The 16,566-nt window shown below is 38.7% G+C and overlaps 3 protein-coding genes and 1 long non-coding RNA gene across 12 annotated transcripts; 3 read left to right on the forward strand and 1 right to left on the reverse strand.

Annotated features, from left to right (window-relative positions):
- Positions 1 to 58: 58 nt before the first annotated feature.
- Positions 59 to 2,577, forward strand: LOC106321186. Of its 6 annotated transcripts, none has more exons than XR_001266013.1 (8): positions 59 to 534; positions 618 to 849; positions 1,182 to 1,544; positions 1,677 to 1,728; positions 1,808 to 1,891; positions 1,994 to 2,067; positions 2,146 to 2,219; positions 2,368 to 2,577. It is a non-coding gene; the product is annotated as an uncharacterized LOC106321186 (long non-coding RNA). The 6 variants fall into 6 exon arrangements; XR_001266015.1 differs by having other exon boundaries at positions 1,200 to 1,544; XR_001266012.1 differs by having other exon boundaries at positions 60 to 534; positions 618 to 1,281; positions 1,438 to 1,544.
- Positions 2,578 to 5,970: 3,393 nt separating this feature from the next.
- LOC106321185 lies at positions 5,971 to 7,356 on the forward strand. Its single transcript, XM_013759499.1, has one exon. It carries the CDS (start codon positions 5,971 to 5,973, stop codon positions 7,354 to 7,356), a length of 1,386 nt encoding a protein of 461 aa, XP_013614953.1.
- Positions 7,357 to 13,138: 5,782 nt separating this feature from the next.
- On the forward strand, positions 13,139 to 15,330 carry LOC106321183 (iron-sulfur protein NUBPL-like). 4 transcript variants are annotated; one of them, XR_001266009.1, is made up of 9 exons: positions 13,149 to 13,572; positions 13,670 to 13,778; positions 13,859 to 13,981; positions 14,053 to 14,150; positions 14,234 to 14,360; positions 14,454 to 14,539; positions 14,620 to 14,745; positions 14,821 to 15,100; positions 15,158 to 15,330. XR_001266009.1 is itself a non-coding variant. In XM_013759495.1 (8 exons), the coding sequence occupies exons 1-8, from the start codon at positions 13,501 to 13,503 to the stop codon at positions 14,841 to 14,843; spliced, it is 759 nt and encodes a 252-aa protein (XP_013614949.1). In that variant the 5' UTR covers positions 13,139 to 13,500; the 3' UTR covers positions 14,844 to 15,330. The 4 variants fall into 4 exon arrangements, 2 of the variants coding, with proteins under 2 accessions (XP_013614949.1, XP_013614948.1); XR_001266008.1 differs by having other exon boundaries at positions 13,150 to 13,572; positions 14,821 to 15,134; positions 15,192 to 15,330; XM_013759495.1 differs by having other exon boundaries at positions 13,139 to 13,572; positions 14,620 to 14,740; positions 14,821 to 15,330.
- LOC106321184 lies at positions 15,233 to 16,566 on the reverse strand (the record flags this gene model as incomplete). The annotated part of the gene is given in 6 exon segments (XM_013759496.1): positions 15,233 to 15,601; positions 15,696 to 15,746; positions 15,864 to 15,986; positions 16,084 to 16,164; positions 16,336 to 16,399; positions 16,537 to 16,566. Coding segments are annotated over 6 exon segments (558 nt in total). The 3' UTR covers positions 15,233 to 15,373.

Genomic DNA, 16,566 nt, shown 5'->3' on the forward strand with positions numbered 1-16,566 from the left:
ATTTTCAGTGTAATAACTAAATTTGAAATTTAATAAATAATCTAACAATACTAAAAGGGAGATATTCTCAATGGGGAGACCTGCCACATCAGATTAAAAAATCATCCAATCAGAGCATTCCTTACTGCCACGTCATAATCTCAGCGTAAAGAGAACCGTCGTCTCTGATTCTTCCTCTCCCTCTGCGTCTTCCGACTCTCAACGTTTCTCCGTTACTGCATGTTTCTCCACACTTAATCATTCATTCATGTTTTTTAATTATCTCTTATTGAGCTAACCTTCCAACTCCCTCTCTTTCTACTCCTATATAAATCACTTCCTTAAAGGTTTAATCGAATCGTTCTCTACAGCATCCATTCGATGAAAATAACCGATGGCCGAAATTGATTCAACATCCGACAAGTCTCCTATTGCATTTTATTTCGTCGACATATCACCAGGGCCATCGGACTCGGGATTACGCTTTAGTTTGATCCATTTCTGGGAGGCCAAAAACACTGCCAGTGGTAGGAGCTGCTAATCCTCAACGAACAGGTATGATTGATTTTCTCTACAATTTCCTTCCTGTGGATTCTCACTCAAACTTCCTTACATCTTACTGATTTCTTTTCCAACAGGGCACTGTGATGCAAGGTTTCATTTCATCAAATCTTAGAGGCAATATAAATCTCAAAATTAAACAACTGACCTTTCGTATGTTTAATTATTTCTTTTGATATCAGGAACTGGTATTGTAATTATAGGATTTTCAAAATGTTCTTGACTGAGATATATCTGTTTTGTTATACACTGGAGATTGTTGACCAAAACGAACCCAAGCTTTATCTGCAGTGGCATACGTTGTTTAAGGTAAGAAAACTTCAGATCTCTCTGATCTTTTGCAGTTTCTGAATTTCGTTCCCCTTTTATCTTGGTTTGAATCCCCAAATTCATGTATCTCAAGTTTCAGTCCTCTTACGGAGATAATCTAATCATGATAGAAAGTCTCTTAACATTTATTAGCAGCACACATATGTAGAGTCATACATATCTAAGCTGTGATATTCAGGCCACAGTTGAATGATTGAGAAATTTAAATGTAGAATAGGTTGTATGAATAGGTTTATTTTGGTTTAGTAAACGGTAACAATATTTCGAAAACTTAGTATAAGTGAGATCATCTGCAACGGCTTATCAATCAGTGTTGATCTGTCTCAAAGAGACAATTGGATGTGAGTGTGTGATAGTAGAAGCATGGCTAAAGAGGAGCACGGCAAAAATGGGGACTAAGGCCGACGAAAGGTTTCTCTTTCTCAAACATCAATATCATACAAGTCTTATTTATAACTTTGGTCTCAGAAAGATTATGCTTCCCTTTATTTGGTTATGTTTTCAAAGTTGTCATAAGCTGCACTAACATGAGAGTAAATCATTGGTGAGATGGAAAAAAACTTACAGGCAATGCCTTGGGGGGTTAACAAGAACTGGTATGGTGGTCTATTTTGTGGTGCTGGTAGTGGCTGTGGCGGCAGTGGGGTGATAGACGTGGTGGGAGCGTCAGCAATGTATGTGGCTTTATGCATGTGGAGCTAGCTTCCATATTTCTGTCATATCAATTTTGTATCTTTTGCCATTTTTGATTATAAGTTTCCTGATAATGATATAATCCTACTTTTTGTTTTTCTTTCCTTGGTTAGGATATGATCTTTGTCAAGCTGATGACTTTCAGACTGATTATTTTGCAAGAAGGTATTTTACGATGTTGAATTTTGATTGATAGAATTAGCTATTTAGCTTCTATCTTAACATGTTTACCTTTTTCTTGCAGTTGATGGTTATATATGTCGCTATAATAAAAACTCCCATGCCATTCTTCACTTAAGTCGGGATAGAGGATGCAGACAAGTATGTTGTAAGTTTCTAATGCTGGTTCCAGTCTCCTTGATTGACGCTTTGTGATCTATTGATTATAAAGCTGTAGCCATTGCTAATTAATCTACTGTTTTCTAAACAGGTTGTTGCTTTCCATAACAACCTGAACTCCAAGTATTTGCTCGAGAGTCAGAACCATCACCAACCAATATAAACGTACAATTTTCCTTTATATTTTTTCCTTTCAGTTGTTCAACATAGTACCTGGATCATGTGATATGTATGGATTTGCAGATCAGGTTTTTTGTTCAGGACTAGCGGATGGTATCTTTTCACATGACTATAGGCCAGCGCCGGTTCCAAAAAATGTGAGTATAAAAAGCTTTTTGAGATATATTTGATACCACATACGAGCTAAGATCAAATAACAAACAAAATTTACAGGAAAGTGTAAATATAGTGACTTTTACGGAAAATTTCCAATTATTTAGTATTTAAAACATGACCTTTTTGCAGATACATACTACATTTACAATAGAACGGATGGGGAAGCAGCAATAAACATGTTGGATGGTTGTCAACAACAAGAGCAATAAACTACACCTAAATTCTGAAGACAATAGATCGTTGTAACAGAGTGATTGATTACCTACGTAAAATTAACAATGACATCACATTCCATTTGAGAGGGGCATCAACTTTGGTAAATAACAACACGATTGGTAAGAGGAGAAAACAACAAAGTCAACATAGAAAAAATAATATGTGTGATTATTTGATAAATCAATAAAAGTTACGGACCAAATAGAAGCTAGGATAACGAAACAGTAAAGCCCAAAATATAGAAGATAGTAACGATATTGAACACACTATCCCCGCGCTTGCGCGGAGTGAAGGCACCTAGCAATTATAAATTAAGAAAATGCAAAGAGTATAACTCTGTCTTCTTTATATTTTATTTTTCTCCGGGCCAGTGTCATTTTAATTTGTAAGTAGTTGATGTCTTATTTAACTGTTTAGGAACCCTTGTAAAACTTAAGATGAACTTTTGTCAAATACAACTGACATATAACGAAGACTAAACCAGCTTATATATATATGTATATACTCTAATACAGTTCTCTAGAAAATACAAGTAACACCTTAGCAAGTCTTACCTTGCTACATGCTTTCCCTTTTGTTCTGCTTCTAGCATATTACTAAAAATCTTAAGCTGTAACACTACAAGAAAAATGAGTTTTAAAAGCAGACCGGAATAGCGTTTTTTTACGATTGTGCTATAGTTGACATACCCGTTAGTTTTAGATAGTGTTTCTATATTTGGAAACGCTATCATAGAGTGGTATATTTGGAAACGCTATGATAACGTATGGTTTTATATGTATCACTTGGGTTTTGATAGCAAAGCATGATTAAAAACGCTATGTTTGGTTTTTAAATCCCTAAACCCTAAAACAAGTTTTAAAACCGTAAACTCTAAATACAAATTTTAAACTCTATTTCAACATCAAATCTTAAATTTAACTTCAAATGTTAGATATAAACTCAAAAATTAATCATTTCCAAAAATTTATCTCAAATCTTAAAATCAATATCCCAATACTCATACACTTATTCTAAACTCCAAATTTTAAATATAAAGTAACTTAAAAAAAAATCTCAACACTAAATAAAAAGTCAAAAATTATTTATTTTTCAAAAATTAATATTAAATCAATACTCAAAACCTTTAATCCTCAAACCCTCTACTCAAACCTTTATTCCAAACTCAAACTTTAAATCTAAAATCTAAAGACAAACTTTTCAAACCCTATACTCAAACATTTAAACCTTAAAACTAATTTCATTTACTTATACTCTTTTACTTTAAACCTTTAAACTAATTTCATATTACAGTTTAAAAATTTTGGACTTGGACTAATGGTTATATACGAACCACACGATCTTCTTTTGGATCTAAAGTTAGTGATCCACTAACTGTTTTCTGATTGGTCAATGTAGGGTGACAGAGATCGCTACTTTCAGGCTTTGATAAATGTTAATCCGACGGCCACAGTTAATTAATCAATTTTTCTAATTTATTTATGCCTCAGATTTATGCCTCAGATTTTTTTTCTTTCCTTTCTATTTTGTTCTTCTTCCCTAAGCCATCAACATATCTCTTCTTCTTTTCTGTATCTCTGCACATATTTCTTTCTTATTCTCTAAACCACCACCACCACCACCACCGTCTCTTCTTATTCCTCTTGTTCAAATGGCGGTGGACTCCGAAGAAGGAAGGATGAGAAGACAACATGGTCGAGATATTGAAATCCAAGTGTAGGAGAGCTTGCTCAAGAAGTGTCGCGAAGGTCTTCAATCCACACAGAAACTTCAATACGTTGCTTTTCCATTGCTTCTGATTCAATGATCCAGAAACAGGTAGAAATCAATATAGATCTGAAATCGATTTCTAGGGTTTAGAACTGATTAAATCGTTTTATTTTTTTTATTAGTTGGAGAGCTTGCTGTCTATAGTTGGTGGAGTGTGGTCAGTGAATAGAAAATCTTGAAGCTTGAGACAAAGGTGCGCGGAGAGAATAGATAAGCCGGAGACGAACTTGACGGTGGTGTATGGGATGAGCTTGGCAGTGGTGAGCCGAAGACGAGCTCGACGACAGTGGGTGGGAAGAGCCATGGTGATTCCGTCGTCGTCTCCGACGTCGAAGGAAAGAAGAGAGAGAGACGAGGGATTGGTTGTCACAGCGAATGGTGGTTGACGGCGGCGGAGTTAAGATGCTTGAAAGCGGCCTGGTTTTGTTATTAGGTTTAGCTAGCAAATAGGTTTAGGTCTAAGCTTGGTTTAGTTTTGGTTTAGTTTTGGTTTATTTTTTTATATGTAAACCGTTTTTAGTTTATGAATAATTCAATTTAAAATATTTAAAAAAATATTTTTTTAATTTTTCAATAGTGTAATAATAACAATAAAAACACGCTATTAAAGAATATTTAATTGCATACAAAAAAGCGATATCATATCAAAAGAAAAGATAGCAGAGCATAAAACCGCTATGTAATGTCATTTACCTATTATGACGGGCGATGATACAACGCTTCAAAAGACTGTGTAATTGATTAAATTTATATATATTAAATGACAGTTTTCTAAAGTAATAACTTTTAAATATTACAGATTTTAATTAAAATTGACTACATTTTGAAACAGATAGAGTAATCTATAAACTAACTCTATATGGATATGAAGACAAAATTGTAAAGTGACCACACCTTGAATTTCTCTCATACTTTGCATTCCTAATTGGAAGGAGATAATCAACATCTAATATTATGTTACTCTCAATATATGAGAAATGGTTGAACCGTAAACCAATTAAGGATGATGTAAGGAAGACATAAAGATGTATTTCCAGTTATCAAAAATATAGAATCAATTGGCAGCAACTTAATTATGTCCAGCGTAGGACAACAGAGAACAATTTCCATACCTTCTAATATTATAATATCTCACTATATTAGTGGCTAAATCACTTTACTCTAACATAAATATTCACTATATTCTTGGAGTTTAAGCCTTTCTATCTTATGATATCAGTAGTTTGATCCAAAAAAAAAGAAACAGTCGAACTGTACATTGTAATTGGAGAAAGAAAACAAACAAAAATCAGCCGAAGACTTTTTAAGGTATATGAAACAAAAAAAATGGAAATAGCAATTCTTTGGAATTAAAGAATTTCTTTTTGGCTCTCCATCGGAAATCGCCAATTATTTCCCTCCTCTGTCTCTCACCGTGAGTAGACGTCATTCATCGGCTATCAAAGTTACGGTATCTTTTAGGAAAGTTTCCTTTTCAGTGTTATTCTGATACTCGAGTTTCCCTCCTCTTATATTTTCTATTATACCTTCTTTTCCTTACCGATTTTCTCTTATTTACTTTCCTTTATCTTACTTGGATATTTCCTCTTCTCTCTTATATCATCAATTCCTGGTCAATAATTGATGCTTTCCTACAAAATCTTCTCCGAATATTGTGCGTTTAATTGCACCACCTCCCCTTTCTCCTCTGACCTACTCCCAAAAATCCCTCCGCTGCTCCTCCGAGATTCTCAACTGAGTTGTTCAATGGCGGACAACCTCCATAAGGCAATCCGTTCTATGTCCTTAGAAGATGATGAGCCAATGGTCCTCCCTGATGACCCGAAGTTTCACGTTTTTGATGATAACGCGCTTAGTATCCTTGGGCGTTTACTGAATCCCGAGGCTCAGAACATGGCGAGAATGATAGACTACATGCCTCTAGCGTGGCGTCTCTACGATAGGGTGAGAGGTATCGCTCTAACACGTGACCGCTTTCAGTTTGTGTTCAAGAGAGAAGAAGATTTGGAAACAGTTTTAAAGGATCGTCCATGGTCCTACAACCACTGGACTATGGTTTTGGGACGCTGGGTTCCTTCTCCACCAAGAGACTTCCTGTCCAAGTTTGAAGTGTGGATCCGCATTCGGAACATCCCTATAAATCACTACACCATCGGAACTATGCATCTACTAGCCTCTAAAGTTGGTTTTGTGAAGGAGATAGCGTACGATCCTAAAAGCTCTCAGAAAACAGAGTACATCCGAGCTAAGGTCTTGTTTTCAGCTACGAATCCAGCATTTGCGGCAAAGAATTTAACTCTCCCCTCTGATGAGATAGTGGTCATTGAATACGAGTATGAAAAGATCCATAAAAGATGCTTCCAATGCTATAGACTAACTCATGAAAAGTCTATGTGCCCTTATACCAAGCCTCGCCTGCATAGAACTCTACCGAGCGCAGAGGAGAGACCCCCAAGGGACTCTACAAAGCCTGCAAGTGAGGCTCGGCGCCTGGAAGCTCCACCAGGGTTTCCCCCTTTGTTTCCTGAACTGCAAGGAGAAGAGAGAACTATGGCCCTCCAATATATCTCTCATGCTGATGAAACTGAGCGCCGTGCACGCATAATGCGGGTGCAGCAATCTATTGAAGCTGACAAGGATAATCCCCCTGCCGTGCTGATCAAGATATCTCACGAAGTGGACAAGGAGAAAGGGCATGTGTTTCAGTATGACAAACCTGCTTCAGAAGCGCTACCCCTAGTCTGCAAGAGGGCTCATCCTACGCTGTCAGCTCCTAGTGGTGATCGCAACAGAGGTTTTAACGAAGGTTCTTCATCAGGTGAAAGCGCCAATTCTCGATCTGTTCCAAAAGGACCAACGGTGTTTCAGGCTGGAATATTTTGCTCCACCTCAACCGGGACCTTTCAGAATAAGAAAAAGAAATCTAGGCAACGCCCTCCTGCTTGGGTTAGACATGTCAGACCAGCGCGAAGCTCAACATGCGTGAACCTAAGCGTAACTGATGAACCAGTAAGTGAGTCTGGTACATCGAAGAGGAAAGCAGAGGAGACTGAGACTCCACAAGGCAACAAATCCACAAAAACCAACGAAGATACGGTGGCCTCCGATTTGAGGCTGCTGTCTCCCCAATGAGCATACTGAGTTGGAACTGTCGCGGGGCGGGAAACACCGAGACAGTTCGTCGCTTAACGGAGATGCGTAAAAAGTATTTTCCGGATTTCTTGTTTCTCTCTGAAACTAAGCAAAAAGACTCTTACATGCTTGGTTTACAGAATTCTTTGGGTTATAATAAAATGTTCACAGTTGCTCCAGTTGGGTTGAGTGGTGGTTTGGCAGTTTTTTGGAAAGATTGTTACACGGTTGAGATCCTTTTTTCAGATAAAAGGATCATTGACCTGAAAGTGAAACTTGGTTCTACTACCTTTTTCTTGACGTGTGTCTACGGCGATCCGGTTCGAGAATATAGACATCACGTTTGGGAAAAACTTGAAAGTATTGGTGTTGTTAGAAATGAGGCGTGGATTTTGATTGGAGACTTCAACGAACTCCGTGATAATTCAGAAAAGCTTGGGGGCTCTGTTCGAGAAGAGTCAACGTTTTGGGACTTCCGAAATTTGGTGGAAAACTGTAAAATAAAAGAAGTGAGAACAATTGGTAATGTTCTGTCTTGGGCGGGATGGAGAAACAATATTTGGGTCCAGTGTCGCCTAGATCGGAGTTTTGGGAATGATAGTTGGTTCCGAATGTTCCCACGCTCTAACTTGGAATACCTTGACATGTGGCCATCTGATCACAGGCCCATTGTTTTATCTTTCTCCCTTGAACCTGAAGATAGAGGTCATGGTCGATTCTATTTTGATAAGAGAATGATTGGTAAGGCTGGGATTGAAGAGGCCATTGCTAGAGGCTGGAAGGGAGACCCGTCAAACACTCCTTCTTCAGTTATGGATCGACTTTCAAGATGTAGAAGAAAACTCTCTCATTGGAAGAAAAAAGCCCATTTCAACTACCAATCTAAGATTCAGAGGCTTCATAAGGAACTGGAGAAGGAAATTGCGAAGATGTGGCCTAGTGTCAGGTCCATGAAGCGCCTGAGATTGGAACTAGCAGTGGCTCATAAGGAGGAAGAAAAGTTCTGGAGGCAGCGGAGTAGAGAGCAATGGCTTAGGGAAGGTGATCAAAATACCTCTTATTTTCATAATGTTGTCAAAGGCAAGAAGATCAGGAACAATATCCTTATGCTGAAAGATGAGATGGGAGTAGAGCACTTCTCAGAAGGTGCAAAAGGACACTTGGCGGTTGAATATTTCAGAGATTTATTTATGAGCTCCAATCCAGTGGACCTAGAAAGTCTCCTCGAAGGTTTCCAAAGTCGTGTAACTCCTGCTATGAATGAATCTCTGATAAAAGAGATTTCGGATGATGAGATCAAAGCAGCTGCCTTCACAGTCAAAGGAAGTATCCCGGCGAGGATGGTATTACTGGTGTCTTTTATAAGACGTATTGGCATATTGTGGGTCCTAAGGTCATAGAGGAGGTTCGCAGCTTCTTCCAGACGTCGACACTGCCGGCTGGTTGGAACCATACGCAATTATGTCTCCTCCCTAAGATCACCAAACCTGAGTCCATGAAGGATATGAGACCCATAAGTCTCTGCTCTGTCCAATACAAAATTGTTTCTAAACTCTTATCTTCAAGACTGAAACCAATCATGGACGACATCATATCAGATACACAGGGAGCTTTTGTTGCTGGCCGCTTGATCTCGGATAACATCGTGGTGGCTCACGAGATGATCCATGGCTTGCGTACCAAGAAAACTATTAGTGAGCAGTTCATGGCTGTCAAGACAGACATGTCGAAAGCGTACGATCGTGTGGAGTGGAATTTCTTGGAAACCCTGATGGAAAAAATGGGATTCGACCGTAAATGGGTTTGTTGGGTGATGACATGTATTTCTACAGTGTCTTATACAATCATACTGAATGGAAGGACACATGGTTTTCTCAGACCAGAGAGGGGGATACGACAGGGTGACCCTATGTCGCCATTCATCTTCATTATGGCTGCGGAAGCACTTGTTAGTGTTTTAAATAAAGCTGAAGAAAAAGGGCGTCTGCACGGCATCAAATTTGATAAACATGGACCGGCAGTACATCACCTTTTATTTGCTGATGATAGCTTATTGATGTGCAAAGCGGATCTGATGGAGAGCATTGAGATTATGCGGTGGTTGAAGCTATATGGAGATGCTTCAGGACAACAGATCAACCTTTCCAAGTCATCGATAATCTTTGGTGACAGAGTAGATGAAGGAATGAAAGCTGACATCAAACTTATTCTTCGGATCGACAAGGAAGGAGGAGAAGGGACCTATCTTGGCCTCCCTGAAGTGTTCAAAGGATCGAAGAAACTCATTTTGAACTACATCCGTGAAAAACTTCAACATCGACTGCAAGGCTGGTTTGCGCGAACTCTTTCTCAGGGAGGAAAAGAAATTTTATTAAAATCTATTGGGCTAGCCTTACCAGTCTATGCAATGTCAGTGTATCAGCTCCCTAAGGATCTCTGTGCTAAACTCACATCTGCAATGAGAGATTTCTGGTGGAGCAATGGAGGTTCTAGGAGGAAAATGACTTGGGTAGCGTGGGACACACTCTGCAAAAGTAAAGAAGATGGGGGTCTTGGCTTTCATGATATCGGTCGTTTTAACCAAGCGCTTCTTGGAAAACAAGCATGGCGAGTGTTTTCGCAACCTAACTCCCTAATGGCTAGAATTTTGAAGAGTCGTTACTTTAAAAATTCGTCTTTCCTTGAAGCTAGTCTAGGCTCACGGCCTTCTTTCATTTGGCGTAGTATCCTTCATGGAAGAGAGGCCTTGAACTCAGGACTGCTCCGGGTTGTTGGCAATGGTGATCAGTCTAATGTCTGGACATCGAATTGGTTGTTGGAGAAGGAAGATCGGCCCCCTATGTATAAACAGGACAGTGTTGTTGACCTCACACTGAAAGTTAGCGACCTCTGGTTCCCAAACTCAAGGGTTTGGAATGCTCAAAAACTGTTCGATACTTTCACTGAGGAAGACGCCTTACAAATCCTGAAGATCAAGCCGTCTCAAACCGGCCATGATTCGGATATATGGGGTTTCACTAAGACCGGCTGTTATACAACTCAGAGTGCCTATAGAACGTTGTCTACTCTCCATAAGACGAAGTCGCCAGCGTATCGTCCCCTCCCACCAGTGGAAAAACAGTTATGGAAGAGCATTTGGAAACTCAAGACAACTCCTAAGATCAGACACTTTTTGTGGAGAGCATTATCAGGTGCGTTGGCTGTAGCTGAACGACTTCAGTCAAGAGGCTTACACAATAATACAACCTGCCTTGCATGTGGTCAAGCATCGGAGACGATATGCCATGTCATGTTTACTTGTCCCACTGCAGTAGAAGCTTGGCGTTTGGCAGGAATTCATTCCCCGCCAGCAGGTTTCTCCCAATCTTCTGTTTTTCTGAACCTTCATTACTTGGTAGCAGGAACTAAGAAACAGCGGAATGATCAAGATAACCTAAAAGCCTTTCCCTGGATCCTGTGGCATCTCTGGAAAGGGAGAAATTCCCTAGTGTTTGAAAAAAGCAGGTTTACGCCACATTCTATCTTAGCTAAAGCTTTAGAAGAGGCAGAGATTTGGACTCAGGCTCAACAACCAGACCAAGCTACACACATGGCACTGGAATCTACAAACTCTTCTGTAGATGCATGGGAAAAACCTCCTTCCGAGATGGTCAAGTGCAATGTGGGAATGGCTTGGGTTGACGCTGGTCCGGTGAATGGATCCAGTTGGATCTTAAGAGATGATCACGGCCAACCCCTACAGCATAGTCGTCAAGCCCTTACCGGCTCCTCCTCCAAAATGGAGTCAGATTTGAAATCTTTACTATGGGCTGTTCAAGCAATGGGTGACTTGCGTTACAAGAAAATACTGTTTGAAGCCTCATCTGGTAAAGTACGCCAAGCTTTGTTGAATCCTCTCAGGTTTCCTGAGCTCTCACCTCTGATTCTGAAGATACTGGAGCTTCTACATCGCTTTGAAAAATGGACGATCTCTCATGTTTCCGACCTTAAAAACAGAGTTGCTAAGTCTATAGCAGAGAGCGTCGTGGTCGGTATACGTACACAATCGTATGTCGCCTCAGGAGGTCCCCGTTGGCTCCATCAGATGTTACAAGAGGATGCGTCAAACACATGTCTTCTGGTGCGGTAAAGATAAAGGGATCTAAGGTTACTGGCTTCTGCCTCAAGTCCTTCATAACCTTTTCTGATAGTATTGAGCATTAAGCTCTTATAAGTACCTACTGGTACCTCCTCCCTTTTTCTTCTTATGTCGTCTTCTTTTTTTTAGTACCTCTGTCTTCTCTATTTCTTCGTGTTATAACTCAGGGGTGCTCCCAAACTTGTCTTTTTGGACCTCAATATTATGATATATTCAGTGTTAAAAAAAAAAAAAAACAGAGGTTGACAAATATGAAACTAAACTTTAATGATCCAAATAAAAGTAAACAATAGCACAACTAAAAGACAAGAAATAAAGATAGTTTCGGTATATGATAATTCCTTAATCGCACACGGTACACAATTAGTGACTAGACAGCATAGTTGGGAGTGCAAGGTTGAGCTCCAGCATTGTAACCTTGATTGGGTTGTGGTGTCGTCGGATAAACGGTTGGCATTGCGGGTCCACCGACTTTAGTTATCCCTTGATGTCGACCCATGTAGAAGCATCCTGCACAACCACTAATGGCTAGAAACACCATGAATATGAACAATGGTAGCGAGAAATACACAACGACCATCGCTTACAGGAATTTAATTGAAATAGGTAAGCAAAAGAGTACTAGATGAAGAACAGGGTAGTGCAGAAACAAAGGCAGAGAGTTCTATGTATTTATAAGGGAATGTTGTTGATATTGCTACAAAGTGGAAGGTATTGACTTTTTAAGGTTATGCAAGAAACAGAAAATAGTATTGACGGGCAAGTGTCTTTATTAGTAAGGATAGTACAGAGTATATAGGGAATTTGTGTATGAAAAGTCAGATGCTCACATGAAAATTAACATACTGATCTGAATTTACCGATGAATTTGGTTTCATTGTTATGACTTAATCATTAGCATTTTAATCATGGAGTCTTAGAATTTTTGAAGCTTGTACATTTGTTCGTTTGGTCGACTATAAAAAAACTTTAGGGGTTAAGTCTATTGTATGAATTTGATATAACTATTTTTAAACCATTATTTGCGGTATGCAGGAGTTAAATTAAATCCTGAAATGATGTATTCTAAATTTGTGAAAAAAATACTCAAGTGTGTCATATAATAACAAGTCAAGTCAAGTCATACTTTAAAAGTTTGTTGAGTTTTGTACTGTTGTATTTTTTTATTGGGATTATATTGTATGATTGATTCATATGTTTTGGCTGGCAAAACAGAAATAATTAATTAATTTTAGGATTAATTTATGTTCAACTATGTCTAGTTGACTTATTCATGTAAGCTTTGTAGTTTCCACTTTTTGTAACTGTAGATTACATGAATATTTAACCAAGAAAGTAAAGATTTGCGGATGGCCTTGGATGGTTAAACGTTGGAAATCAAACTAGCTTTAGACAAGAAGGCATCAGAACATGTCATTAGTTGGTGTGAGTGTGAGAGATGAGAAAAAGTTACAGTCGGGTGTTCAAGTTCAACTTAGCATTGGTATGTATGTGCATCTAAAGAACCCCAATAAGATAAAGAAACTAACAAAGACAAACAAGAAGTAGTGTCGGAGATGATGCATAAACTTCAAGAAGGGTTGAGAATCATCATAATTCAACCCATAATATATGGAATTGGCAGTTCAAATAAAAGCTTCAGAGTCTCTGTGTGTACTAGTCTCCATTTCCTATTTATCTACGTATCTTCAGGTTAAAGCACGATTTAGATGGCAACAAGGGGACTCAAAAGTTGTTGAACTGAACGAGATATCATCCACTCTTTGGAGTTGTCAGGACAGGAACTGGTCGAGTTACAGACCAGACTCTGCGAAGCTTGTGAAATTTACTATTTTACCCTTGTCGATTCATGTATTTCACGCAAAAAAAAACCACCTCCGTCTTTCTAATCGCTCTAACAGATCCACGCCGTCGCCTTTCGCCGTCAAAACCTGGGAAAGCTGAGATTTTAGGAAAATTCAGCATAAATTGCTCTCATCACGACACAAACTCTCTCTCTCTCTCTCATGGCCTCCGTCACACTTCTTCTTCGGTCTCTTCGCCGCCGTGAAACCCACGCAGTCTCCGCGTACAAATTCGTATACATTTCTCCTTACTCTCGTGGTTATCTAGAGATTTTGAGGTGTTTGGGGATTGCAGATTGCCAAAAGTCTCACCTTTTCGTGTTTTTGGCAGAGCTCTGCAAGCGCCGGCGGGAGGAAGACGGAGCTCCGGTTAGACGGAGTCAAAGATATAATCGCCGTTGCGTCTGGTAAAGGCGGAGTTGGAAAGTCTTCCACTGCTGGTAACATCCATCACAGAATCTTCCTTCAAAATATTTTGTGTGAGAGATTTGAACTGTAACTTTACGGTTAATAAATGTAGTTAACTTAGCTGTTGCGTTAGCCAACAAATTTAAACTCAAGATTGGGTTGCTTGATGCTGATGTGTATGGACCATCTGTTCCAATCATGATGAGTATCAATCAAAAGCCTCAAGTTAACCAAGGTAAGATATTAAAAGAGGTACATCTAGCATTTCACATCAGTTTGTAATCTCTGTTTTTTTTTTTTTTGAAGATATGAAGATGATTCCGGTAGAGAACTATGGAGTTAAATGCATGTCAATGGGACTCCTTGTAGAGAAAGATGCACCTATTGTGTGGAGAGCTCCTATGGTCTGTGTTTCTTTTTTAAGATCACTCATGAAGCCTTAAAAGACTTTTCGCTCAGTAATCAAAGCTTGTGGTTACTGTTATAGGTAATGAGTGCTCTTGCTAAGATGACGAGAGGAGTTGATTGGGGAGATCTTGATGTTCTTGTTGTAGATATGCCACCTGGAACCGGTGATGCTCAGATTACCATATCTCAAAACCTTAAACTCTCAGGTGTGTGTGTATATAATACATATCTGAGTTGTTTTTAGATTAGACAAGTCGTGTGTGTAGTTTAGTTTACTCAGAGTGTGTTTATGTTTACAGGTGCCGTGATTGTGTCCACTCCACAAGATGTAGCACTTGCTGATGCTAATCGAGGAATTTCCATGTTCGACAAAGTTAGAGTACCTGTACGGTAGCCATCTATATTGTCCCTTACTACTAGTTTTGTCTTCGCTTCTTCTTAACGTTTCTGCACTTTTGTACTTAGATCTTGGGACTTGTGGAGAACATGAGTTGCTTCATTTGTCCCCACTGTAACGAGGCTTCTTTCATTTTTGGGAAAGAAGGAGCCCGCCAGATGGCTGCGAAGAAGGGCTTGAAACTCATTGGTGAGGTAAATGAATCTAAAACATTGGCGTTATAGTGTTGTAGATTCACTTAGTGGCCTTACTAGATATAGTTTGTGTAGATTCCACTGGAAATGAAGATTAGAGAAGGGTCTGATGAAGGTGTTCCTGTGGTTGTTTCTTCACCTGGTTCTGTAGTATCAAAAGCTTATGAAGATCTAGCTCAAAACGTGGTGAATGGGCTCAAAGAGCTACGTGATAATCCTGAGAATGAGATTCAGATGAAACTTAACGTTCCACACTCATCATAGACCAAGCCAAGCCATGAGAATAAGAGGCATTGTAAAACCATGTTTTGTCTTTTGCTACTTCACCTTCTCAGATTACAGTACCAAAATATAGATAATTTTTGCAAAATCCTAAGAGAAGAATCTATCTGCAGAGGACAACAAAATATAGATAATTTTTGCAAAATCCTAAGAGAAGAATCTATCTGCAGAGGACAACAAAATAGAAACGCACTCTTTTAAACAGTGTGGAAGGCTTTTCATTTATTAGATAGGAAAAGATGATGAATGTAATTTTAGAGATTTTGTCAAAAAAGTAATAATAATCAATGTTGTTGAGATCAATTCACAATGTATGATGAGATCACCAAATAATATCTTCATTATATTATGCTTCATCTTGATCTTCATATTCAAGATCAGCACCACCATAGAATTCGTCCTCTCCTCCATTAGCTTCTTCAGTACTGTAATCCTCGTTCCAGACCGGTTTATCTTCTTCTTCAAAACCTTCAGGTTCCAAAAGACATTCTTCTTCACTTCTTTGCTGTGAATTTTTCACTTGGTCACCAACACCAACTAGTTTCTCCAACTTAGTCCTCTTTGGAGAGTTCTCCTACACAGATGTGAATGCACATAAGAGACTACACAAAGAAACAAGAGGCTAGATAATGTGACAGATAACGCTAGAGAGACAGGGGTAAACTTACATCATCAAATAGCTTATCCAAGACATCCAAATTGATATATGCACTAAGTCTCTGTACACAAGAAGACACAATAAAAACTGCAGATGAAAAATAAGGAAGATCCAAAGATATCTTTAACTACATATATATGTATAACAGGAAACGAGCTGGAGGAATAGTACCACTGACCTTTTTCTTTTCACTTTCTGCATTGTTTTGGGTTGTGGTTGCAGAAGTTTTCTTACTAGGAGCAGCAGTCTTACTAATAGGATCTTTCTTTTTCACTGTAGTAGTAGGTTTCCTCTGCGTTCCCTGATAATCGATAGAAAATGTAAGTATCATTAACAAAAACGTCAACTTAACAGTTAGCAGAAATCAAGAAGATGGAAGACAGGATGATGGAAAATACTTTTTTGTACTCAGGGTTCATCATCTCCCATGCTATCTTCATCAGGAGAGATTCTTTTGTAGTATTTAGATAACCAGCAACCTGATGATCATCAATAAACACCATAAAAAATCAGAACAACAAGTACATAAAACTAGGTTTTATCATACATAAAACCGAACAATAGACACAGCACAAAGCAGAAGACAAAACACAAGAGAATCAGTTTTGACTACGTTAATATGGTCGGAACCAACGCGTGATGGGACTTACATGTGTAAAAATAGGCGTGGTTTGCCACATTCCAGGAACCAATTGTTGTGTTTGTTTACAGAGACTAAGAAAACCAATAGATATGATTCAAATTCAGATAAAACTTCCACATAAAACAAACTATACACCCTGCTTAAAAAAAGGTTGAGAGAATGTAACGATTAAACTTATAAGGTATCTACTATTTATTTTTATTTTTACCTCAGCATCATTAATACGAGATAAGTCCTC

The sequence above is a fragment of the Brassica oleracea genome, unplaced genomic scaffold (genome assembly GCF_000695525.1).
Source record: "Brassica oleracea var. oleracea cultivar TO1000 unplaced genomic scaffold, BOL UnpScaffold01293, whole genome shotgun sequence".
Lineage (NCBI taxonomy): Eukaryota > Viridiplantae > Streptophyta > Magnoliopsida > Brassicales > Brassicaceae > Brassica > Brassica oleracea.

Bases quoted from the DNA above. Each gene is read 5' to 3' on its own strand.
- LOC106321185 (XM_013759499.1), top strand. From the start codon at position 5,971: ATGGCGGACAACCTCCATAAGGCAATCCGTTCTATGTCCTTAGAAGAT.
- LOC106321183 (XM_013759494.1), top strand. From the start codon at position 13,501: ATGGCCTCCGTCACACTTCTTCTTCGGTCTCTTCGCCGCCGTGAAACC. The intron at 13,982-14,052 runs GTAAGATATTAA...TTTTTTTTGAAG, and splicing joins AAAGCCTCAAGTTAACCAAG to ATATGAAGATGATTCCGGTA. The intron at 14,361-14,453 runs GTGTGTGTGTAT...TTATGTTTACAG, and splicing joins TCAAAACCTTAAACTCTCAG to GTGCCGTGATTGTGTCCACT.